This window comes from Eulemur rufifrons, chromosome 17 (genome assembly GCF_041146395.1).
Source record: "Eulemur rufifrons isolate Redbay chromosome 17, OSU_ERuf_1, whole genome shotgun sequence".
In the NCBI taxonomy this organism is placed as follows: domain Eukaryota; kingdom Metazoa; phylum Chordata; class Mammalia; order Primates; family Lemuridae; genus Eulemur; species Eulemur rufifrons.
In genome coordinates this window covers 4480642-4507432 of record NC_090999.1, presented here as the reverse complement: position 1 = coordinate 4507432, position 26791 = coordinate 4480642, and the positions used below count along the sequence as shown (strand labels likewise).

Below are 26791 nucleotides of genomic sequence, written 5' to 3'. Positions count from 1 at the left end.
CTCCACCGCCCTGGAGAAGGGTCTGCACCCTCACTCTGCCCCGCCCCGGCTGCACTCCACTCCCCAGCACCAGCCTGGTGCTTTAGCTGCTTGTGCTCGCTCATAACTGGGTGCCACGACCACAGGGCTACCACGTGCAGGGCTCTAGAGCTGATGGTTCTAGAACACACACAGAGGGCTATGCAACCTGGGACATGGTGGTTCTGTCACCTTGCTGGTTTATAAGAATTCTTATAAATTTCCTTAGCAATTCCAACCTTAAATTACATTTTAAGCTACATTATGATTGGTGGTTTGTTGTGTGTTTTTAAGTGGTGCAATGTTGACCTAAAAGAGACATAGAGGAAACAAATGTTTTACTGGGTGGTCTAAGACATATAGTATCATGTACCAGCTTATCAGAAATCCCATATAAATAGTATCACTTAAATGGCTTTCCTGATTTCCTATTAGTATCAGAATGTGAGAACAGAGGGTATGTTCCAGGTACTTTTCTTTAATATAGGTATGTACAAAGTCTGGAACCTCAGTCCAATTTAATGAACCGTTGATAATACAACCGGCCTCCCTGACTCACTGCACAGGACTGGCATCTGCCTTTTGTTGAACCCGGGTAATAACTGGCTAAAGAACTGCCCTAATATAAGAATCCAAAACTGAAAACACAGACGTCACCCTTCCCCTTGAAAGGAAAGCATATATTTGAAAACAAACACAAAACTGGTTTCCCAAGTTTATTAAAAATCAAAGAATAGAAAAACTTTACATAAAAATATGTCAATTTTAGCTTCCACATTGTTGTCCACACACAAAAAAAAGTCGAAACATGATATCTTTTAGTTAAATCTGTAGCACGAGACCACAGTGGTAGCCAGGCCAATTCATTTGGTTCACCATGACGGAAATGGAACATGGTACCGTGTCTATAAATCGAGCTTTAAAATGCACACCCCACGGGACACTCGCGGCTATCCCCGCAGTGGTTTCCTTAATGTAGGTTTACAGTCAATATTGCTAATGCGTAGAGATTAGTACAGGCCTACAGATCAGTTTTTATAAATATTCTTTATCAATAGGTTCACGATTTAAATATTTTTAAATATTTTTGATAACTTCCGATCATCAAGAACTGCAGACACAATGTGCTACTCTATCCTGGAATGCCTCCTAGAGAGCCTGCAGCCGCAGTCGACAGCTCCCAATGACGGTGTGGGCCAGCCCTGCTTCCAAAGGCAGACCGCAGACATTTTAAAGCTTGTCCTTGCTGGGTGTCCGTCACATTCAGACAGCAATCTAGAACTCCCCACTGCTGCACATCCATCAGGTGTCATGGTAGCAAGTTCCTCGTCTCAACATTCTCCACTAGTGGACTTCAAAGACCAACCTACCTGTAGTGTTTAGCAGGGCCAGAACCCCCAATTTTAAAAACGGGAAGTCAGATGGCCTACAAGATGCAACCAACTCCCAGGACAACTGTGGTGCTCCAAAAACTCAGGGTTAGGCAGGATGGGTATTCTTGTTCAAAAAAAGGTAACAAAGACAGTGGTTGTTGTGGCAGAATACACTTGCATAGTATACCTGTATGCTTCCGACGTCGGTGCCAGCCGCTCCCGGCCCCAACGCTGGGCTGTGCTCTCCTGCAATACATTAAAAATACTCCCCACGGTGCGCTGAGCAGCTGAAGAACTTCTCCTATGTTTGCTCTTAACAGAACGAATGCATACTGCTATGCAGATTCCCAACGGAATCAACAGAATTCCTTTCTCCACATTCCTAAAACTGGGTACCACGGTCCGTGATGACACTCACCAGACCCACATCACAGGCTATGTTACTAAAACTGACTGAAGCATTTCCAAGTTCACATTTTTTTTTTAGATTTTATAATGTGACCACCTTTTCTCCCCTTAGAAAGTTATACTTCTGGCACTTTAAATGCTGGATTTGTTGTCTAGTTTAAAAGAATCAAAAACCAAAACATTAAAACTCAGTGGTCAGAGCAGGACAACAGCATGAGGCCCAGCGCAGGGCCGCCAGCAGAACGTCCCACGGCCTCGGAGCGAGCCCCTCGGACCCCGCAGGCGGCTCGGCTCCTTCTCTCACATCTGACCAAAAGAAAAGACATAAAAATAAAACCCCCAAGCCCCTCCTCGTGGTGTTTGTAACGATGCTCCTCAGACAACAGCCCACGCAATGAACCCAACTTAGAAAATGCAACTCGGGAAAGGATCTAAGCTCTTTTAAAAAAATTCCCTCCTCCCTTAAATATAACTTATGTGAAAATATGAAATTAAATAAAAAATATCTGAGTTATTGCACAAATCATAAGTTTTCAGTATTTACACAGAAAAACAGTTCTGAAATTTCAAACGAAACGTGAGGGCAGTGACACGGTGACCCCCGAGCTTCTCCGTGGAGGAAAGACACACGCGCGCGGCTTGATCTCCTCTGCTGCTCCGACGAGCGCGCGATGAAGACACCAAACTGCAAAGGGACAGACACCGGCTGCCGCGAGACTGCAAGCGCACGCTCCGTCCTGCAGTTCCTGCGCCCGACCTGACCGGCACTGAATGAAGAATCGTGGGAAGGCAGAAAACAACGTCCACGTTGGATAAGGCTTCACAGATGAGCACGACGAGCTGTTCTTTAAGATGGACGCGACCACCACACAAAGAGACATGCAGAGTGATCCGCGGCAGGGCCGCGTGCCCGGGCCGACGTGCTGGGCGCTGGTCCCGCCCCCGCCGGCGCCCGGGGCGGCCGCGCAGTCTGCGGGAGGGGGCGGGGAGGCCGGCGCAGCCAGGAGCCATTATCTGCTGAGACTCACGGGCAGGCTGTCCCGCGTGTGTGTGTGTTTTTTCCTCCTCCAGCCGGTGCGGTTATACTGGTGGTGTCCACGGTTGCCCACGGGGGGCCGCACGCCCCCGCTGCCCACAGAGCTGTAGCTGCCGCCCTGGGTGTGGCCGTGAGAGCCCTTCATGGACAGTTTCATGCCGTTGTGCTGCTGGAGAGACAAAGAGCAGCATTGAGCCAGCACTCGGACACCGGGCATGACGCTCACACGTCACGAGCCGCACTCGGCGTGCACTGAGACAAACAGCACCCTTCCCGCTCAGGGACCCTCTCAGGGTACGAACTGTGGGCCGGGATCAAACTACACAAGCTCACGGGAATCACACTCCTAACTCCTGTTTGCCACAGAGATAAGAGGGCCCCTCTTGTTTTCTACCCGTGACTGCAACCTCTGGCACCACACCCGTGAGCACAGGTGCCAGGGCCTGGGTCAGCGCAGGCTGGGGGGTGTGTGGGTCACCCCCGAGCACAGCCCTGCACAGCAAAGTCCCCATGCAAAGCGGGCTGACAGAAAACACAAGCAGGTCTCGGGAAGATCTCAGAGCAAAATGGACAGGAGGCAGCTGAGCAAGGAAAGCCAAAACGCGGTAACGAGGACTGCCTTCCTGCCAAGCTGTAATGCAGCGTCCAGAGCGTCTCTACCGGCTCAGCAGGTGACTGGAGGGGAGCTCGCTGCCACAGGGTGGACAAAGCCGAGAGGGAATGTTCTGCTACTTAACTCTCAAGTACAAATAATCACCAGGAATTAGTGACACAGGGCCAAAGAGCCAAGCCTCAAGAATAAAAAATTAACAGGCAAATAGGATTAGACAAGAGAGAGGGCCTGAGTGGAGTAAGAGGTGTGTACGCTCATGAACCCCACACTCATGAATTATTCATGAACCATGAATAATTATTTTAAATTATTTTAAAACAATTTAACATTTTTAAAGTTTTGTTAGGAAAGAAAAGCAAACATGAAGCTGAATGACCAGAAAATAAACTGCCTTTCAAATGATCTCTCTGGAATTCTCTTTGGAGGAGAAAATGTACAACACCGCCCCTCACGTGGCGGCTTCGGTGGGTGTGTGGGCCACAGATGCCATGTACCTTATGATACAGGTGAGGGCTCGACAGCGGGTTGGGGGACGCCGACGGAATGGCCGGGGAAGACATGTGGTGGACGGCTTTCAAGGATGCAGTTCCTTCAACACCAGCTTGTCTGCAAGGAACAGGGGCAACCCCTAGGGTCGGTGGAGGTATAGTAAACCTGGTCTAGGAACAAAACAGAGACATCATAGGTACCAAACCAACATAAAAACACCATCCAACCTCTAAAGCAAGCCCCGCAAAGGGTGGAGCTGCTCACGAAGGGCGATTTGCGTAAGGGCTTGATAAAGCAGTTGGTGACTTACTATTACCAAACAGTATTTTGTTCTGCATTGAAAATATACTCTGCAATAGCAATTACAATATGAAGTGTGCCCAGTAACCCAAGTCATAAAGTTTGAAATTCACTGATGACCAAAAAATTAGTCATCAGAATTCCAACTGCCACTCAGATGTCTGCGAAGAGCCCCAGGGTGAATCCCTGCTCCAGTGCTGCAAGGAACACTTTGATCCGAGCCCGAGGGCCTGGGGATGGGATGGCAGTTCTTCCCAGGCCTCCTCTCCAGTTCCTGGGAGGCTTCTGCCTCTGGACCACCCATTGCTGTTGGCAGCAGAGGGGCGAGACCCCTTCTCAGACTTGTGACAACTGTACTGGTCCCATCTTGGCATAGAAGCATTTACCCCTAAGACCCTCGAGGGGAGTGGACAGAGCAGGAGCTGTGGTCCTCACACGTGGCTCCAGGGGGCTGCAGAGCACACGCAGTGCCTCCTCGTGACACTGTTAGAAGTGGGAGGGGGAATCTCGCCCAGGAGCCCAGGCCCCCAGTGTGCCTCCCTGGGCAGGGCCAGGGCCAGGGCCCCACGCCACACCCACACTCTCTCCTCAGAGGAATGCATTCACCCTCACAGGGGAATGGGCCTCCAGGAAAGCAAGCTCCACCCGCGGGGTCTCTGACAGCTGAATGCCCACCAACTGTGACGGTCACCGATTTCATCCCCACCAGCCTTAGCAGCCCGCCCGGAGTGGGTGACTTCAGCATGCCGTGAGCTGCACAGGACAGACAATGCATACGATGTTTAAACATGGGATGTTACTTAATTATTCCACTGGAAACAACATGTGAAAGTGGTTTCTGAGCTTTGTCTTAACATTTTAATGACTTTACTACTTCAGCCTGTTAGCATATAATGAAGACGTGAACATAAGTGGCAACCTGGCCTGACATTTCCTTAGACACTCTAGACCCCCAACCCCGCAGTCTCCCAGCCAGAGCCACACAAACAGCCACAGCGTGTGACCCTGCAGCTCCGTGGGGGCTCTCAGCTCTCAGCGCTGATCCCTCAGGAGGTTAAAATAAACACCTCTGTGACACAGTCAGGGATGTCACGGCCAATTTGACTGTAAAAAGGCAACCACGTTTCTGTGGCAGAATTTACTTTAATAACGTAAACAACTGCCTCAGGACTTCACGTTTCTGCGATAGGTAAAGGCCTGTAGGATATGACAGCTCTGGCTGGGCTGTGCTGTCCAGCGCCGTGCCAGCCATTCCAGCAGCTCCTCGAGGGCTCCAGGGTATGCTGGAGAACATCCTCCCCAGAGCAGAGAGCACAACGCCAAGAAATGAGGCAATATCTATTTGCATGTATCTACAACATTTTACATTCAAATTATAACCCACTTTCAGAAAATGACTTTACTTTACTTTGAAGTAAACTAATGTGATACCTATACATACTCAACTCATGTACAGTTGGGAAGTAGATACAAAATGTAATATCTATAAAATTCTCCTTTAGACTTCTGACTTCACCTATATTTAAAAAAACAGAGAGCATATTCTAACAGAAAAAAAAAAAACCCCTAAAAATAATGCCTAATTAATAACATGGTAAAGTCTAAGTTCACATTAAAACTTTTTAAAAATCTAAACACTGAGATTACAAGAAGAAAGCAGGGACAGGTGTCCACTGCTGCCCGGGGAACGGGCTGAACGAACAGCATCAGTGTCCCCGAGATGACCCAGGACAGCGGGTCTCACGCTGGGCACCAAGGTAACATGCAGAAAGATGGTCAACTTGGCCCCCTCAGAAGTCAGTTCAGTACTCAACAACCACAAGTGTCTCAGCGTTGGCAGCGTTAAAGACTGTCCTTTACAGAATGACAGGAACTACACGCTATCAATCCACAAAAAGGACTTCCCTATAACAAGACAGAAAGGAACCCAATCTCCTCTAGTGCATTTCTCAGCCCATAAGCTATTCCCTGGGGCCCGTACCTGATTGTTCGTTGTCATGATCAGGGTTCTGGACGCAGTGGACTGGGGCTTGCCGCTGGGCATGGGCAAGGCAGTGGGCAAGCCGGCCATCAGAGGAGTTGGTGCTTGCAGACTGAACTGGTAAACGCTGGGCGTTGTGCAGGGCGGCGTGTCTGAATCCTTGAATCCAGGACAAGAAACAACAAGCACAGCTGAACCACAGGGTGCACCGCCCTGTGCCTGCTCAGGCTAGCTAGGAGGGTTAGCAGGCGAGCGTAACTTCTGAACAGTCTGACTCTACCCAGACCTCCTTCAGGTAATTTCAAAACTGAAAAAGAATGTTAAAGGAAATACGGAAGAGACACCTGGACTTAAATTTTATCTCCAAATAGACTTTTATAAAACTATTCAAGAAAGCCCACTGTGGTTCAACTGTGGACAGTATCACTGCTCCTGATGGGTCACGAGAGCAACAAAGGTTCTCAAGGTTCGCAACGAGGGACCACCCAGCGCAGACTTCAGGGCTGCCCCCGACGCCCCCACACACAGAAACAAAACGTGATCAAAACTGAGGAGGAGACAGTGTAAACTCGCTGCTACGGACGTTCACCAGGAACACAAACCAACCCACAGACACACGGAGGCGGCGGCGGGGAGGCCGAGGGCACACTCACAACGTCACTTCCGGAAAGGGACGACACCGAAGAAGCAGAGGAGCCCGAGGAGAGGAGTTGGGGGCTGGAGAGGGACAGGGTCAGACGCTGGCCGTAGGGCGACTCGGACTCTCGGCTCTGGGTCTGCTCCCCGTTGCACGTGGCTATTCGCTCTTTTATCTTGATTCTGTTGTCTGTGGAGGGAGGAGGCCGGGTAAGCGCCAGGGCACCCTGTGCAGTCCGCCGGCACAGGCACCGCCCCGCCGCGGATGCCGCTCACGTGACCGAAGGACGAACGCTGAATTTTATTAAATTTTAAGTTTTAAAATTACATTCAGTTATTTATTGGAAAACATTTAAACATGTAAAGCTTGGGTATATAAATCGTCAACTGTGAAGTTTATGAAATCTAAATACAAACCAAGAGTTTCTGATGAAAGCTTAGCATCTTAGTAGGATGTGCTGTCAGTATAAACACACACCGGATTTCAAAGACTTAGTACCAAAAAAGTCGTAGGACATCTCAATAATTTTTATGTTGATCACATGATAAAATGTTAATATTTTGAATTAGGTTGATTAAAATACATTAAAATTAATTTCACCTGTTCCTTTTCACACTTTAGAATTCCACGTGTGGCACGCATTACATTTCTACTGGACAGTGCTGGTCTCGATCTTACAGTTTTCAGTTCAGTGCTTATCAGAAAAACTATTTTCTCAGCTTGGACAGTTTACCATTAAGGGACAAAGATACTTCTGCATTAGCACGTCAGATGATGGAGATGAACACAAATAAATTAATCTCTCACCAAGACCCGGCGACGGGTGGATCTTGCTGCCCCACTTCTCCTTGATCCACTGCCGGTAGTCGATCACTTCCTGAGTCACCTTGACGATCCTGCCCAAAGTACTGCAAAGGGACATCACGGACATCAACACAGGACAGCAGGTACCAGGGAGCTGACAACCCCTCTCGGGTAGCTACTTCATACTTACAAGTCTTCTTTGAAATGGAAGTACAAAAAGAGCTGAAATACCTTTACAAAATATCTATGACTTCTCAGGTGTATGCACAAGTACACCCTGAGATCACGTTCATGTAGAAGTCCTTGAACCTACATCTATCTACAGAAGACTGTTTCAGTCCAGTTCTTGAGTAAGGGAGCACAGCCTTCCCACCCATGACGGTCAGGAAGTTCTGACATTGCCACTTCCCACTGCACGGGCAAGAATGCAGAGATGGTGCTAAGAGACACCGAGTCACAGGGCCCAGAGCACCAACTGAAAACACTGCATGGTCACAGTCAGCCAAACCCATGCAAAGTTCTACTACACCACCACGAGTGTGCGGAGAGGCTGCCGAGCCAGGCCTCAAAGATGCATCCATTCCATCATCCACCTGAGGAGCAGCAGGGATGTGCCATCTCCACGGCCACTCTCGGGACATCATCCTCCCTTTTGCACTCCCATCTCCTCACCCCCACCCCCATCATAGGAGAACAGAGGTCAAAAATAAACATCTCTGGCTACCAATATACCACTGCAAAAATGTCCCAAAATGTAGAATGAGGAGCAACTGTACACAAGAGAGAAGGGTAGGGCCTGGGTACACGTGCTTGTTCACTCAGAAGCTGAAAGTTCACATTTTGAACACTACTTGGAGAAAAAGCATTATGTGCCAGAGTTTTAAAAGACAAAAAATCAGTTCCCCCAAAACAAAATACCCCAAAGAAAATATCAACTCCCCAAATAAGAAATTTTCAACTCTCAACCATGGATGAGTCAAACACAGCCATCCTCAATTCCTGAAAGGTCTTCTTCCTTCACCAACACATTCAAGTTCTTCTAAAATATGATAGTGTAACCCCTAATAAACTGCACGGCAGTAAATGACACAGGAGATGCCAAGGGCCCAGAACAGACATATGGCTTGTGTTACCTCTCAGAATCTCTGTTTGGATAGGACCTGGCGAGCGGCGACACGGCGTGGCTGAGGACAATGTAGGCGTAGTCAAAAACCTGCTTCACTTGCATTGCCCCATAGGAGCTCCGGCCGACGTCGTTTCCTGCAACAGAAGGCAGCTGGCTGTCAAGCACCACCAGAAAGACTGGGCCATCACCGGATGTTTCCGATCTTCTCATCCCAGTTATTTTGAAGGTTCTCACCACTAAAACACTCCCAGACCCCACCAGCGGAGGTGAATGAGGCCAACAACAGACACATGTGGAAACTGGCCCCTACAAACACACAGTCAATCACAACCCGCAGCTCACGCTGTGCAAGCGCAGGAGGTCCAGTCTGCACCATCGCATGCCGTGTGGTCAGGGTCCACCTCCACGGACAGAGACGTGTCATTCACAGAGGGAGCGCCAGCTCATGAAAAAGTCTGCTAACTCTCCAGGTGGCAAAAAACCACAAGGAAGCCAAAGACACTGTCACGCAGACCACCAGCAATGACCTAGCGTGACTGATAACCTGAAAATTGAGTCATTGTAGCGACCCGACAGCTGCAGACACAGAGGCCAGTTGACCCTGAGGACACTGCAGTTCAGTGAACACTAATGGCACCTGCAGGAAGTAAATCCTTCAGAATAGAGTATTTCCGGCCTGGACTCCCAGGTGCTGAAACTGGATGGATGGCAAATCAGATGAAACCCATCACTGAAGTCACCAAGTAAGCCAGTCAAAAGGAGCTTAATTTTTATAAGAAAATCACTGTTTTGAATTTTAATTTACATATTCACAATTCAGGTTAAGTATGGATTTTTTTAAGGAGGCGTATTCCAAGCACTGGAATTTTATCTTTTCTAGACTTAATAATATAACGCAGTGATAATATGGGTCTTTTGTTTTTCGAGGACATTTAAGCAGACATTTGAAGAAAATGTACATGTCTCCCATTTGACTGATCCAACACAGACAAAAAGACGGATGATACACTGCCACACCTGCTACCAGGAAAACCACATTTAATAACAAAAGCAACAAAACACAACAGTTTATTTTCTCTCAAATGATTTTTAGGAAATAAAAATCTTATACCTTAGAAGCCACAAAACAAAAATAAGCATTAAATATGAAGATATTTTTTTAAATGTATAGGACCTAAACAATACAAAATACCAAATACAGATGCAAAAGACAAACTAGAAAAGTAAAGCATGGCATGCATGACAAGAAAGGCTTCCCTGGCACCTACAGGACCCTGCGCCAGGAGGACGGCCAGCAGGCAGTGGGCAGCACGTGGAGTCAGCGCGAGGGAAGGCGCAGGGGGAGGCACCTGGGGCTGGCGTCCTCCACCACATGTTCTGACCCCCCCCCCACCACAGAGTAACTCCAACAGAAAGAACAAGGTCTCACCGAGCAGATGCTCAGTCAACACTCGGGCACTTGACAAATAACAATGTGTTTAACCCCACAAATCATTAAGAAATGTATATTAAATGAAAATTGATTTCACATGGTTTTATCAGATTGGCAAAGATTAAGAAAGACTGTCACCAAAGTTATGGGGACATAAGCATCCTTAAATATACCAAAGGGAAAAAAATTGGGAAAACTGGATCCCAGCCTCAGGCTCTTCATGTGGCAACCCTTATAAAAGAACGTAACCGACATATATAGGAAAGGGTCTAGGATACATTGTTACGCAAAAAGCCAAGCTGCAAATCTGTTTGTGCTGTGGGATGTCATTTAATTAATGAGATGGCAATAATAAATATTAATACCCACGTAGGAAAAAAATTGGAGAAATACACACCCGATGGGAAGAGCTCATCCTTTGCTTTTCCATGTTACACATTTCCAGTAAGTGAAAAGTTTATGGTGAATATGTAATACTTTCATAATCAGAACAAGAATTTTTTCTAAATTCTGGCTGATTACAGAATGTAAACAGCTTAGAAGACAGTAAGTCCATCAGAAGCATTAAACCAGGAATTCTGAAAGTGGCACCACTAACCCTGCTAGTGAAGGAGTACCCTGCAACAAGGGCAAACAAGTTCATCCTGGGCTCTCAGGGCCCACCCCGCCCCGGTGGCCAGCGCCCCACAAGACCAGTGCAGAGCCACACGCCCTTACCAGGCAGCAGGGGGTCCTCGATGCACAGCATCGACGGTCGGTACCCGCTGGTCATGGCTTTCATGATCTCCTCTTTGGCGATATAGGCACCTCCTTCTTTTATTCTAATACCAGTTTTCAAGTAGTTAAAATTTCTTCCATAGAGTTCAAAAAATTCTACGAGAAGCATTCCAAGGTTTTCATCCGCTCTCCGGGCATCAATTCTTGGATGCAACTGTAAAAGCAACGCATCAACAATTTGCATAGATTCAAGTCATGTACTACAGCAGACAGCATGCAATGAAACCTGCTAGCATCTCTTCAAGGACACAGCATTGAGCTGTGCTCACTCTCGCACCAGCAGGAAGCAGGGGTAGCCGCAAGGAGGCACTAACAGAACCTGGACAGCTTCTGTCAACAGGAGTGTTCAAAAGAAATAAATGCGCTAATCTGAACTTTATTATGCTTTTTTGAACTTGGTAACCCATACAGCAACTTCCCACGAGCCATCTGATTAACCACAGTTGCCACATACTGGTGAGTAGGTTGACCACATTCTGCAAGACTGAGTCATCTGGACAGAGGATGTAATTCTAACAATTCTAGTCACAATTTCGTTATTCTAAAATATAGCCAATAGGGGGCAGCATTAGATTGAATAGTGGAACAGTATCTCAAAAAAACCAGAATGTGAAATGATTAATTTAACTGTGTAATTAGTATTGTATGATAATATTTAGAGCAAATTTACATCCTGCTTGTCATACAGATTAGCGTCAGCCTCCGTTCAGAGACACATTTTCTTCAAGCAGGCAATAAACTTATTCTAAACCTAAGCCATGGTCCACTGCAACCTCCAAAGTGTTGCTGACATAACAGACTCATAATTCTCAGTCTTCCAGACATGTGCTGCCCACATGTGGCTATTTCTAGTCAAGTGAATTAAAACAAATCAATTAAAATTCAGTGTGTCGATCTCAGCAGCCACACTGCAAGCACTCAGTAGCCGTACGCGGTTATCTTGCTGGGCTGTGCAGATGTGGGACGCTGCCCTCCGCACAGAAAATTCTACCTGACAGCGCCACTCTAGAACATGGTGCTCAAGTCCACACGCAAGTAAATGTCTTGACAGAAGTATAACGATTAAAAATATTTATAACAGAGCTTCCCAGGAAATACGTCTCCTCAAGCCTACAGGTATTTTTAGGGTTGGGGAATTTAGGCTTCTGAGGATTTATTTGCATATTTCCACGATACCAGCCTGCCCAGTGCCAGGTTGGCCTCCCCCGTCAGCCAGTTGTGAAACGAACTCAGATGCTTTCAGCAGTCACAGTGGAGGCAGGATGGGCTCTGACACTGGGATGTGGAGATGGACACAGCAATCGCCCACGCTAGGGTGGCCTCCTGTGGGGTCCCAGGATCACTGCAAGGACCCCCGAGGGAGGGCAGCAGGAGACACTGGGTATAGCTGAAGTACGAGCTGCCACGCTGCCACAGCCAGCCGTGGACAGAGCTCAAATCAGGAACAAATGGAGAAATCAGTGAAGAACAGAAGGATGTGTTTAGTTCAAAATAATGTCCAAAAACTCCATCATAGAGGAGAAGGTGGAAAATAAGACAATGTGACTAAACTGTAAGAAAACAGACATGGAACTCCATTTTCACTATTCTTAAAGCATTTCTGTGAAGACACACTGAGAAAGTCGCAATAATTAAAGGTGGTATAACCAGTAGTTCTACTATCAGTAGTATTGATGAGAAAATTGCCAAATTCTGGACTTAAAACCCTCACTAAGCACAATCACAAATACAAAATTAATGGTGAGCATGGAGGAATACAGTTGTGCAGAACTCACTCTCGTGTTCTCCACAGCTCGCTACAACACAGGACGAGTGGACGGTGCTCCCCAGCCGGCGGGCAGAGTGAGGGCAGCAAGGAAGGGCAGCGCACTGGGGGTGGGTTGGGGGCTTCGTGGCTGCTGCTGGCCTCATGCTGGGGCCAGACAAGCGCCTTGGGACCAGGTGATGACGAAGAGGGAAGCAAACTGGCAAAGTGCAGGGGCAAGGCCCCGAAGGTGCAGGAGCCCCTGCTAAGGGTCCAGCGCCCCTGCTGCAGCTGGTCAAGAGTCCAAAATACATCAGCTCAAGCAAGAAGCCTGTCATCCTATCCTCAGATTTCGTAAAGAACAGCGAGTTCTTCATGCAAGGATATGTAAATGGAATAATTAATGTTTCAATTAACTTAGAGACTATATGTTTAAAAAGTGTAAGTATAGTTTATCAATACATCATAGCATTTAACACTTACACTTTTTAAACACTTTTAGGAAGGTTTTCTATTGATAGATTTTCCATCATGTTATTCAACAAAATAAGGACATATAATTTAAGACAAAATATTACTGTTTCATCCATCTGAGAAGAAAAGCTCTCTTTTAAACTTTCCCCCCATATATGGTACCCAACTTTATTCCGAGACAAGTTTTTTTTTCAGTATAAATAACAGAGAAGCATCAAGAAAAATAGCCGTTTATCGTCTACCAAGGAATGGATGTTTCCTAAGAGCATTTCCTTGAGCTTCGACTGACATACACCTATCTTATAGAAACAAGTATTCCCTACCCTGATAGTTAAATCAGCTACAAAAATTAGCTATAAAGGAGTAACAGGAAAGAAGCACTGATAAAAAGAAGGTTTTATTAGAAAAATTAGATGTCAATCTCCACCAAATCGGAACAGAACAGTGAAGGGAGAGCAAGCACTGCTAGGATTCACGAGGCAATCAATCAGAACATGAGGATTCCACTCTTACGCATATCTTAATGCAAACGTTCTCACGGGAGGAGGCATACATACCTGTAGAAAGCTAATGGCCATTAAAATTAGGCTGTATGAGCTAATTCCACCTGTAAAAACTTCATTCAGGTCCCTCTGAAGAAGGAACTGTTTCAATACTAAAATCAAGTAAGGCAGCAATGAATATTTCTGTAAATTCCAAAGAAAAAGATTTACTGATTAGTTCATACACTTCTAAAGAAATTTCACAGGACAGAAATGAAAGTTTAATCAATCTTCTTGGCCATCCGAAGGCTCTAGGCCAATCAGTCTTAAAATTTAGGGGGGCCTAAGAATTTCCTGAGGGACCTGTGAAAAATACCAATTGTGGGGCCCCCAGGTTCCGATCCAGCAGGATGAGTCACCAGGCACAGGGGCTCTGGCGAGTAACGGAGGTGCCCATTCTCATATTCACCATAGCCTGCTACCCAGGGCGAGCGGACAGTGCTCCCCAGCCGGCGGGCAGAGTGAGGGCAGCAAGGAAGGGCAGCGCACTGGGGTGGGTTGGGGGCTTCGTGGCTGCTGCTGACCTCATGCTGGGGCCAGACAAGCGCCTTTGGACCAGGTGATGACGCAGAGGGAAGGGAACCCGGAAACTGCAGGAAGAAGGCCCCGAGGGTGCAGGAGCCCCTGCTAAGGGTCCAGCGCCCCTGCTGTAGCAGGAGATCAAGAGTCCAACATACATCAGCTCAAGCAACTACTGTCATCCCACCCTCAGGCACTGAGGCCATCAAAAGTGTGGACACCTGGGCTAAAATTGCGAATGAGGCACGTGAGCTAGACACAAAGTCTCTTCGCAATAACTGGAAAGAACATTTTAACAAAGCTCTCTAAAATAATTCTCAACGTCATGAAATGGTTACTCAAGAAAAGCAAATCTGAAAGAAAGCTACATAATTTCCAAGTATCCCTACAGATAACATTAGAGGACAAACAATGGGAGCGTACAGACTGCACCACTAAGACTCCTACCTGCAGGGGGAGTCTTGAACGTTCATGAGAGAAGAGAGACCCAGCGTGAGAGCTCAAGCCCTCGCACACGGCGCTAACTCCCCAGTGACAGTACCTTCATGTAGTTCTTGATGAACTCCGCTGCCCGGACGCCAGTCTCCATGTTAAAGCTGATGTCGACTTTAACTTCAGTCTCCTGATCTGTGAGTTTTATTATTGGTACCTGTAAAGATTTAATTTTGAAAATTGTCCTTTAATATGCAACATTTTTCACAGTCGGGCATTAAAATGTTTCCCAAGTTGTAGAGAGGTGTTGGGCTTTTATTCTTATTCACAAAAGGTGCTTAGGGATCATGAACGCCAGATTTTAAAATGAGAAGAAAGGGAACTTTGCCAGGTATTGACCTCAGTGATATTGGGAACCCAGGGCGACCCACTATCCTGTTCCCAGCCTCTCACACAGCTGGCGCCTGCCCCGCGTGCCCCAGCTGGCCTGGCTCGGCCCGAGGCTGAGGGCTGAGCATCAGAGAACGGAAGGGAGGGAGCCCAGGGGAGCAGCTGTCCCAGGGAAGGAGGCGGCAGGAGGCCCACCTGGAGGAGCAGCCGGCCCAGGCCCTGCCACACGTGTGTTTGGGGAGGCCGAGGGGCGCTTGGGCCGCCAAGTATGTTTGGTAATCTGTTTGAAATCATTCCCAGTAGCTTCACAGCCATTTCTGAAGTTACATTTTGTACCGATATTGTTTCTCTAAACAATTCTACTTTAGGTTTTCACTCTTAAAGACCATTTTACTAAGAAAAATTTCCCCTAAAAATCAGAGAATAAAAGGCTATTTTGGAAGTACTCTCATTAACAAGAATTATCACCAAAAGGCACTCAAAATGAGCCTCATAAAAACTGCCCAAAAAACATTCAGACCACACTTCACTGCCTCCCCACTCACCAAAACTGTGTTCTTCCTGAAGAAAGGCAATGTTCTGTTCCTTGAAGGAATAAAGGAGGAGTTCCCTTCACCCAAGCATTCCGGTCTAGCAGAGGCTTCAACGTCGACACACAGTCGACAAAGCCACAGCTCACTCGGCACACACCCACTCTGGCTTCAAAACCCACACCGGGGGCAAACTGCCAAGGGAGGAGGATGGGCCAGCAGGGACAGAGACGTTCGGACCTCACCTTGACCACCAGGCAGGGTAAGAACTCATCAAAACTGCTGCAGAAGCAGCCGCACACTCAGTTACCTACACCTTCTGACACCCTGGCCATGCCCAACCCCGGGCTTGGGAAGCACCTGCTTTTCCATCCTCGTGAGCTTACTCCCCAGAATCCCTTCTGGTGCTCCCCTGCCTTCTGCTTACGCACACACACTCCTGCACTCACAGCCTGAGCCTCCAAACTCTGGAAATTAGTAGTAACATTATAATATTTATTTTTGAGTGCTGTTCCCAATAGACAAGCTTTCACCTTCAGCACAGCCTCACCCCTGGGCTCCTGAGCCCGCAATGACATGCTGACCATGCCCAGCAGCAGCGCGGCCAGGCAACGGCTGGAACACAGCGCAGGGAGCACAGTGGACACACGCGCCTGCTCTCCTCACAGTCCACGTGGGCCCTCGGGTAACAGAGGGAAGGGGACTTAGTGGCCAACACGCACAGTAAGGGGCCACTGGGGCCAAGCACTGCAACAGCTGCTCGAGTGTCCTCCAGAATGCTCTGGAACTCAGGACACGCAGGCACGACCCTTCTAGCTCCTCCACATCTGAACCATGATACATGGTCAGAAATCCCCACCCACCCTGCCGCTTCCAGAAGCCTAGTCTCCATCAACTGGGCACTCACGGAGGGCAGAGCCAGAACAGGAGAGCTGGAGGGCCTCAGACAGCCCAGCTGCCCACCTCTCCCATAGCCCCCAAGTGAGGGACAAGGGGCCGCGGCACAGAGGAGCAGAAGGGCAGGCACGTGGCTCGGTGCTCATGCCCATAGTGGAGGCCAGGGCTAATCGAGGCACCGCCTCACACTGGCTGTTTAATCCACCTCATACTAATCATCACAGCTCTCTGTGCCTCAGTTTCCTCACCTATAAAATGTGAACAACAGCATCTGCCAATGAGAGCAGCTGGGAAGACTAGAGCAATAAGGCCGGCGAGCGTTTTGGAAGGTGGCCAGAGCTCGTGTCTGGTGCTAGACGGCAGGAAAGCAAACGGCCCCATCTGGGAGACAGGCCTGAAGGAAGTGGTGTTGGCCCCCTGCTCTCCAGCCCACGTGCCAGTGACACAGGTGCACGCACTTCATTGAAATTCAACAAGACATCTACCTGGTAGCTGTACATTTCTCAGTGCATACATCATTTTTAAAATCTATCCCCCACGCCAATTAAAAGCACCTAAGAGTTAACACTCAAGAAACACACAGAACACCTCCTCACTGTACCACCACATGAGCAAAATGAAGCTCCCATCTTAACTTCTGACAATCCACTCAAACACGACAAGGATGTTAATCACGCTTAAGCTGAAACACCAACTGAAAAATGCAAGGCTACCTACAGTACAGGTGAGCTAATAACCGTCATACAACAGGCAGGTGACTTACAGTTCCTGAGCTGTTTCTAACCCTGGACTGACATAAACCTTAACGTACACACCAGAGCAGTCTCATCTTCAAACTTCTCACCAAGGTAAGAGGTCTTTCACACATGGACGTTTTTTGAACAAAAGGAACTCTTATGTTTTTCTCTCTTGAACATAACTTAGCCGATGGTAAACACAAATGCCATGGCTTAGTCACTGAGCTGCGTGACCCAGAACAGGCAGTTCCTGAATGTTACGATATCTCGTTTCGCACACTAACCTCCTTTCCTTGTTCATCCTGACACAAGTAGACACAACCATATTTTTAATGCCAAGAACAGTCTGACAAGCTCACGAATTCCAACAGTTCAGACTGCCACTAAACACGTTCTTGGCTGGTAATCATGATTATAAAACAAAAATGTAACAAGCATGTTTATACTAAAAGTAGAGAAGTCTTCAAAAATGTAGCCAATAACTGCTGTCAAACACAAGCTAGTCATGGAGGTGCAAGACATGATGCCCACGTAGCGCGGAGGCCCTGGCACGGGGCGGACCCCAAGCCCAGCGCTTACCGTAGCTTTGTCCAAGACTTTGATGGAACACGGCTCAGCCACGTTGTGCTTCCGCAGGGCCTGCTCCAACAGCTGCAAAGGAGGACGCTCCCATTTTCCAAAGACCACCAGATCTATGTCGCTGGACAGAAGAAAAACTGCACATCAACCACTGCTCCCCTCACACGAGATGACACAGGGACAACACGTGCCACAGTACCGTGCCTGCATCTCCCTCAAAGGCCAAGCCGTAATCCCAACAAGAGCACTGTCCGTAGGGAGACGCAGTGCAGTTTATGAACGACAGAACCTCCTCACTTAACACTGAGAGGTTCTTGGAAACTGTGACTTGAAGGTAAATGATGTACGAGGAAACCAATTTTTTCCCTCTTCAATACATTAACAAAATGATGTTGAAGGAAACCTTCATTATTCATTATTTGAGGACCTTCTATACATTGTTTCACTTACAGTCGCAGTTTCCAAGACCCTACGGACAACACTGAGGACTTACGGTATCTGTGACATAAGCTAGAAAGTAAGCAGGATGAAAGAGTCTCCCAACAGCACGAGGTAACTGAGGGGCTGAGATGAAAACGCCTGACCCTCCAAACCAAGCTGAGGCCCCAAGCTTCCTGGACCCAACTCCCACACTGTCCACACCGGATCACTGTGGCTGACCCAGGGATACCCTGAATCTGTCCTATTCCCGCCGTCCCTGACAACACCAACCCCCAAATCCTGAGACTACAGCCTCTTCAGTCTCCAAACACTGTATCAGTGGGTTAACAGAAGCTAAACTTTTAATGAAACAATACATATAAAATTTATTTGGATATCAAGGAGTACTTAATAAGAAAAGACTAGAAAACAATTTTAGAGTGCAAAAGTGTCTGACATTTTCTCAGATAAAAATCCTTACTGCTTAAGTAGAATTTTCCTTGAATCTTCATTAAAACATAAGATCAGTTTTTCAAAAAAATGCCCCAAAATATCTAACTGCATTTACTTCCCATGGTCCTCTCACTCATCTTCTGTTTACAGCATCCAGCATGTTTGTAACCCAACAAGTGCACAGAGGAAAAATGCAAAGCCATCAATTCACTAACATATTATGAATCTGAATTTTACTTCTGCCAATTTTCCCTCTGTGACCCCTAGCATCTTCCTTTAGCTGGCATTCCTAGCCTTAGATTCGGTCACAAAGAATATACTTTTGGCCCTTACTATACACACAGACACCATCCCCACCCCGAAATATGCACAAACACTAATCTGGTACTCACCTCGTTGGAAGATAGAGACCTGTACTAAAGCTGCCAAATATCTGTACCTGCAAGAAATAGCGATTGTTTTAAGGTGTGTACTACAATTCAAGTAGTCCTACTTCCATTATTTCTTACCAAACAAGCCTCACTATACCTTTGGGTAAAAGTAAAACTATTTTGGAAGTTGGCGGGAGGGGGAGGCAAAAAACAGTCCTACAATGAACTAGAAAATTCCCTTTTTCTTTAAGTTAAAGACCTGCCCCAGAAAGGAATTTCTAAAATCCCAATATTAAGAGGGAACTTGGGCCTCACCCCATGCCCACACAAAGCTGAGGACTTTTCAGAGCCAGTGTCAAACCCTCCAACAATCTCTCAGGCCCAGAGCCAAGGCACCAGGCAGGGCTCTGTCCCAGGTACTGAATTTTAAAGCCACAAATGTATGAATATATCATTTTAAAAGAGGAAGGAAACCAAGTCGCTGCCCTTGCACTGAGAGCACGCGTGTCCCTCCCACCCCCTGCGCACTCGCTGGGGCGGGGCTGCCCGGGTGGTGGTGGGGAAGGTGTGCTGAGCACGGGGCCCAGGCTGCCGAGCAGCTGCACAGAGGGGTGCGCATGCTGCCCGCACCGAGCACGCCGGAGTGCCCAGGCGCCTCCTCTGAGCACACACCTGCCTACTCACCGTGAAAGTGCCGCGTGAGGAACACTTCCCGCTGTCATGAAATGAACACAAGTCATATACTACCATGTGTGGTGGGTGGCGGATGGCGGTGAAATGTCTAACCTTAAGGTGAATTTAAGTAATCACTTCATTCCAAAAAAACCCACAAATCCCTTATGCTGGGGGTCCTCACGCTTGGGTGTGCACACGGATACTGGCCCCAGCGCAGGGGGGCTGATGCAGCAGGTGCAGGGTGGGCTGTGCATTCTAACCGGCTCCCAGGTGCAGCTGCCCATCCCAAAACCACATGCGGAGAACTGCTGCCTTGGGCCCACGAGAAACAGGGCGTGGATCCAGCTGCCACAGCAATCACAGGGTGCTCGGACGCACCCGGGTGTGACGGGACGTGCGGCACAGAAGTGCAGAGAGTGTACTCACATCAGCCGTCGGCCAGAGATCTTTAACTACAGTTTCGATCCGTTTCACCACCTCTCTTCTCATGGCTGCTTCTTCAGGACAAGGGGACATGAAGTTGTAAAAGTCAATTATTTCCTCATGAAGTCTAGTGAGTAAGAGAGAAAACATACTAGAGTTACAATTGAACTTAACCAGACTTAGTATGACACTAAAACATACATCTGGCTATTTAAATCCAGTTTCTTTTCTCCTCTCAAAGTATGTAATGAAATGAAGATCATGGTGGACAAAATCACACCCTGTGGCTTAACACCACAGAGTCACATGAGCTTTGTCAATACCAAACCATAAATTGACAAGTAGCCTTTAAAGGCTTATCCAAAGGAATCATCCCAGTGACTTAACATGAAGAAAATGAGCGAATGCCATCCATGAAAGACTTCCAACAGCACGCTTTCCAAAGGTGGGGCCCACCCTTGGCACCACCCCTCTGCCTCACGCTAAGAGGTGCCAACAGGCCTGAGACAGGCAGACGTGCAGGGTGAGACGTGGGAGGCAAGAAAGAGACACGTGTGTCCTCAGGAGCCCAGAGGCCGAGCTCAGCAGCCCAGGTCTGCCCAGGCTACCTGCTGACCCTCCACTAAATCCTGTATTCGATGCGTCCCGGTCTCCACACTGAGGAAGAGTCCCTGGAAGCAGGAAAGCTCAACCTGATTCAAGTTTTCTCTCCTCCAGATGCCAACAAGGAGATCAACAACCAGATGCCTATGGCAGGAGTCGGTGTGGGCCTCTCCCTCCACAAGGCTCAGGTGTGAGGAGTGAGAGCTAGGAGATGCCTCACATCCCACCTGGGGACACCGCCCTCCAGTCCCCCCTGGGCTCTGAGGTCAGCCCTGAGGCTGGGGGACCAGCCTGCGCAGTGAGGTCACGGCCCAGCATCGGTGTGAAGACTGCAGGAAGAAAGCGCCGCCATCTGCTTTCACTTTAAGGGATTAATTAAAGATGGGGGCAAATTAGCCAATCCTAGGAATTACAACAAATCAAATTCACCTGCTTCCATTCTCAGTTTGATTAATAAAACAAAGAGAAAAAGACAAAAATAAAATGTGGTCAGCTCGATAGCTAGCAAAATAGTGTGCAAAACAAAAGGCAATAAAGCTACTCGAGTTAAAAATGAGTGACACATTGTTTCACAGTTTGGCTCCCATTTGAAGTTAACTTCACCTGCAGTATTACCACCATCCCCCCCACTCAAAAATCATTTGGCATAACCATTCCAAACACTCCACAGTAGATTTAAAGGCTGGTCTAAAAGCACAGGCAAGACTCTCGTAGGACTCTGGGAGGCCAAGGCGGGAGGAACACTTGAGCTCAGGAGTTCAAGACCAGCCTGGGCAAGAGCAAGACCCTGTCTCTACTAAAAATAGAAAAATTAGCCAGGCGTGGTGGCGCACACCTGTAGCCCCAGCTACTTGGGAGACTGAGGCAGGAAAATCACTTGAGCCCAAGAGTTTGAGGTTGCTGTGGGTTAGGCTAACACCATGGCACTCTACTCAGGGCAACAGAGCAAGACTCTCGTCTCCAAAAAAAAAAAAAAAAAAAAGCCAACTCGAGTAGGAGGAAATAAATACTAAATACCCTTGTTCACAACACACCTGCAATATCAGGCCATCACTGGAGCCTTATCATATTTTATTTAAAAAAGTAAAAGTAAATCTCATCCCAAGAATGGTCCTAATTCAGCCAGCCACAAGTCCAGTTTTTAATAGATCTGAAAAGGGAGTAAGTCATACAACATTAAGCCAAAATAATTTTTCCAAAATATCTATCAAACTGCAAGATTTTGGGAATAAAGCTTCTATCTTTTCAACAATTACTGAGCACCAGCCGGGCATTTAACTATCTTTTTCCACCAGCTCAGCAGGCCATTTTAAAGTCTAAGGTGTTACCTAAAATTTCCTACTATTTAGCAATGTCAGTAAGACTAGATATGTCAAGTTAGCAGGTTAATGTTCACACCAGGGAAGAGCCTTTCTCCATCAGCAGGAATGTCTGGGTGGGTCCCCTTCACCAGTCACTGTGGCTGCAGAGAGCCCACCTGGGGGCAGTGCCGGGCTCTCCCTGAGAACAGCGCGGGAGAAGGTGGTCCACCCGAACCACCACCAGCCACACGCTCTCCTGTACCTCACAGCACTGTTCTGAGGCTAACAGGGAGTACAGAAATTCAGAGAGATCCTAATAAACACACAGGCTTAGAATGATTAAGCAACTGGCCCAAAATCATGGAAGAACACAAAAACTAAAGTTCTAGCCACATCCTCCAAATTTAACTCATTAAAACATCTTGAAAACAGGGCATTCCATGTGTCAGAGGTCACTCCAGGTCGCCACACGCAGAGTAGAATGCACTGTCACTTTAAGTTGTGTGTATCTGAAATAACAGCAAGATAAAACAGCCTCCTCCACTCCTCCCAGGACTGGTGCAGCAGCATCCACGGAACCCCCTGCTCCACACTCCAGGAAAGGAAAGAGCAGGAAGGTAACACTTGCAGCCCGCTTCACACCACACCTGCACTCCGACACAGAATCTGTTTCATCAAATGTCTGTTGACTTGCTCAGAGACCAGAGGGGGTGGCCTACCCGCCCTCCCTTACGTCGGAGAGATGAGCACCCAGCGGGGCATGCCCACATTCCCTGAGGGAAAATCGTGTCCAGGGGAACACAGAGGCCTCCTGGATTCGGTGTTGTGTCCAATCAGTAAGATACACTGATAACTACAGCCACCTGAAATCTGTAATAATCTAGACCTGTAAATTAGCACATGCTGTAACAAACATTAGATACACAGTAAGAGTCACGAATATTCTTGTTTCTCCTTCTCAGAACAGAAGGCATGCTGCTGGTGGACCGGCCCATTGGTGTCTCCTGAATGAGGGAGCTGGACAAGGGTCTGGCTGAACCCCACCACCTCCAGTCCCCCAAGCAGGGACCAGCAAGCCCCTGCATGACTCCCAGAGTGCCAAGAACAGAGGACTGCGATGACAGGTGACAGCTGCCGTCTCAGCACATGGACATGGTAATGTCTAACAAACTCATTATGATGACATCCAGGCAGACCTGAAAAGGCCCGGGGCTGCCCCCTGCACCAGCTCTCTGCGGAACCCTCCAAAGGGCGAGCGGTGGGGGCCAGGCAGCAAGGTGGGACCACTGACTAAGCAGAGAAGAAGTGTGAAACAACCCGCACCTGGCACAGCCGAGCCCCTCTGCCCACGCCTCCAGCTGAGCCCAGCAGCCTCCCCAGACCCCCGGCTTCCCTGCGGGCAGGTGCTGACCAGCTGGGGCCCGTCTCTGCAGGGAAGGCAACCTCCAGGAGAAAGGACTCACCGGCCTGACCTCCTGGCGAGCAGTCACTGGGTGTGGAATCAAACAAGTAAGTTTTGCTAAAATATTGTGCTACAATTCCCATAACATGATATCAAACATTATCACTCTGGAAATACTTTATCCTTGCACTGGACAACTTGATTTGTTAACAGAAACCACTTAAATGGTCAGCTATCCTTTTAAACGTAAATAGTTGCTAAATATTTTGTATTATTTTACTCAATAATAACATTACCAGTTTCTGCTGCTGCAAGCTACTGCACACATGGCTGTGACAACACACTTTCCCAGCTAAGTGCCGTCAACCGCCTGCCTCCGCGTCAGCTACAACCCACTTCCGTTTTTAGTCTATGACTGCAAACACTGAATATACCCACAGGTTCAAGTCTCCAAAAGTTTTCCACAGAATTATGTCAATGAAAAGTTTTAATCATTTTTACTAAACAATAAAAAAGATGAAATAAGTTTATGATTCTCACATATCAAAACCTCTAGGAAATTTCACAGCTGACAAGATGCCTACATAAAAACCACACTAAAGTCCCCTCTCCACAGACAATTCAGTCATCAGTATCTTTTAGAGCTCAATTTTAGTTAAGCTCACTGGCAGTCCCCAAATCGAGGAAATCTCTATGTAGCGATCATCACAGAAAAAAATTCCTCTATGGCAGTTCACAGAGGTAGTGTCCCAAAACCATCAGGACACAGCGATGATCCAAGGCAGCCCCAGACATGCCATCGAGCTCCTTCTCCGTGACAGGCCAGCTGCACGCGGGCAGCAGCGCAGGCCTGACCATGCCCCTGCAGCTCCAGGCAGCCGGTGAGAGCAGGACAACCCTAGGAGGGCTTTCTCACAGGGAGGGCGACCTACACAGAGCGCTCGGGCCTCGTTCTTTCCTCTTCACTGAGTCCTGGGGCATGACCTGGTGGCTGGGGCTCCAGAAAGTGTGGTAGCCTAGTGGCCTGGAGAAGGCAGCCAGATGCAGAGAAAGGAAGGAGGGGTGAGAAGGTGCGCTAGCCCCCAACGTGTTCAGACCACGAGTACTTCTGTTATTTGTTGCCACACCTAATCTTGATGCATTAGCCTGACACTCTCCAGCTGGCGGAAGTTCTGTATGATGGCAAACCTCATTCTCAGCTGAAGAGCCCAGGGTACAGATCGCTGTGGGACCCAAGGACGTGTGCCTGGAGCACCATGCCTAGAACCCAGAGCGGAGCTTCTGACTGCTCTGCAGGTTGGCTTCCAGCCTTGTCTTAGGCTTTGTCATCAACCTGGGTTTGCTGTGGTGCATGGCAAGCAACGGGGTCTGCAGACACAGTGAGCCTCTGCCGGCATGTCTGAGAGGCACGATCCTGAGCCACCAGCAATGGCCACTGGCTCACACTGGTCAAGGTGTGGCTCTGACTGCAGTCTGGAGGAGTCTCACCTGATGTACCCCAATGGAGCAAGCGCTGAATAATTCACTTTCTGGTTATCTTAAGAAAGATGGAAATGTGAGACCCAAGTTTTCAGTGAATTTTCATTTTAATCATGAAACTACTTGGAGAACAGAATTCTGAAGCATTACTTTTCTAATATACTTTTTTAGTAAAAATTAGAGAATAAAATTCATTGAAAAATAAGAAAAGATAGCTCTCATTCACAATCTCTACTTGATAAGAGTCCAAACCCATTCAAAAGATAATGTCTGACTTCTCAATTTTTAGTAAATTTTCCAAATTTCTGCTTTTGGTGCCAAAAATCAACATCAGCAATGTTTTAGTATCTGGTACATTCTTGCTGTAATTATTTATGAAACCCAACTCACGGAGCTAGCTTAAGAGCAAAAGAAGGATCATACAGTCAGAGAACCAAACTATATCATTTCATAGCTAATAAAGCTATTAATGAAAAAAGATGACCCATTTCAGGAGGAAAATTTTCAGCTTTAGAAGCTGAGCTAAGGGGATTAAGTGGTTCCCAACTTGATCTAAATTTGAGCCAAAGCCAGGGAGGACTGGTTGGTTCTGAAGGTGGGGCGATGGCGTGAGGCAGTCCCCCGGTGGTCGCTGGGTTCTCGAGCCGGCCTCCCCGACCCTGGGCAAAGCTGGCCTTCCCCGCTCTCCGCCCAGAGGCTCTGCCCACTTCTCCAACAAGCACGATTTTTAAGTTGTTCAAAAGTGACTCTTTATACTCAACCCAAAAAGGACAGGCAGGCAGCTTCGCTGCAGCAGGTGAAGGACACAAAGCAGCAAGGGGCACAGAGGCAGAGGCCACAGCCCTGCAGCAAAGACACTTATTCAAAATAAAACACTTCAGAAAGAACAGGGACAGAAGAAGTATGCCAAACACGAAATAACTCCAGCCTTCCAGTGGGGAACATACAATGAATGCTTTGCTTATTTAGGACGTTCCCCTGGATTTTAGATCCAGAGGCTTCCTCTAAGCAAAGCGATAGTCAAAGGTCAGATTTCATTCAATATTTTTCTTAAGGGAAAAGAAACACCAGAGAGAATGAACGCAATCCTCCTCCGTGCGGTCATGAGCAGTTTCAGCACCAGAAACCCACTGCATACGAGGAGCTGCACTGCAGGTGCCAGCGCTTCCGATTTTCCCGGCTCACTGAGGTTTCAGAACTCTCAACACCCAGGTCCCCAGTTCTCTCGGTGTTGTTAGTCATGTGCCTCGGTTTACCCTTAACACCCCACTCATGAACCTCATCAATCTCAAATGCTAGGGAAAAAGTGGTTTTATGAACTGTATGCGACTTCAGTTCCCAATCTTTCCCATTACAATGTAAAATGCAGTAGAAGATATCAGAACCTCGTTAACTGTTAATTCATCTTCTCCCACTCGCTCCAACTCTTCCTTCAATAGCCTCAAAACCAGTGGTTTCTCAGAAATTGGAGTTCCCTCCCCTCAGCTTCGCAATGCTCACTATCTGCATTTTACCATTTCACTATTCCTTAGTGAAAATATTTGGAGTTAACGACTGTAATTTTGTAGATTTTATAACATGCTTTGATGAAATTACAGTAAAATAAGTGTTTCACAGACTCCATCTACTGCCCTGCACAGATAGGGCCTGGATTAGCGTTTACTTCTTGCAGAAAGAACGGTTGTTAGGCAGAGGACAAGGACGAGGACAGTGAGGGATGGCTGGACGGCTCCTACGACTTTGAGGACTGGATGATCCTCTTTAAAGCAACTGTTTACTGAGGTAGTTAATGAGCTAATTATAAATCATTTTTCGTTTTAGTTGCA

The 26791-nt window shown here is 47.6% G+C and overlaps 1 protein-coding gene across 2 annotated transcripts in view; it reads right to left on the bottom strand.

Annotated features, from left to right (window-relative positions):
• Nucleotides 1-721: 721 nt before the first annotated feature.
• TENT4A (terminal nucleotidyltransferase 4A) overlaps nucleotides 722-26791 on the bottom strand; it is a 41362-nt gene continuing 15292 nt past the window's right edge. The window contains exons 2-13 of one of the 2 annotated variants that reach the window (XM_069492122.1): nucleotides 20184-20307; nucleotides 19104-19150; nucleotides 17839-17959; nucleotides 14815-14922; nucleotides 13770-13898; nucleotides 10935-11148; nucleotides 8793-8919; nucleotides 7663-7763; nucleotides 6872-7044; nucleotides 6219-6377; nucleotides 3943-4107; nucleotides 722-3004 (exon numbers count right to left, since the gene is read on the bottom strand). In XM_069492122.1, the coding sequence (XP_069348223.1) occupies nucleotides 2810-3004; nucleotides 3943-4107; nucleotides 6219-6377; nucleotides 6872-7044; nucleotides 7663-7763; nucleotides 8793-8919; nucleotides 10935-11148; nucleotides 13770-13898; nucleotides 14815-14922; nucleotides 17839-17959; nucleotides 19104-19150; nucleotides 20184-20307 (1663 nt within the window). In that variant the 3' untranslated portion in view covers nucleotides 722-2809. The remainder of the gene's footprint in view (nucleotides 3005-3942; nucleotides 4108-6218; nucleotides 6378-6871; nucleotides 7045-7662; nucleotides 7764-8792; nucleotides 8920-10934; nucleotides 11149-13769; nucleotides 13899-14814; nucleotides 14923-17838; nucleotides 17960-19103; nucleotides 19151-20183; nucleotides 20308-26791) is intronic. The other variant, XM_069492123.1, reaches the window with a different exon arrangement.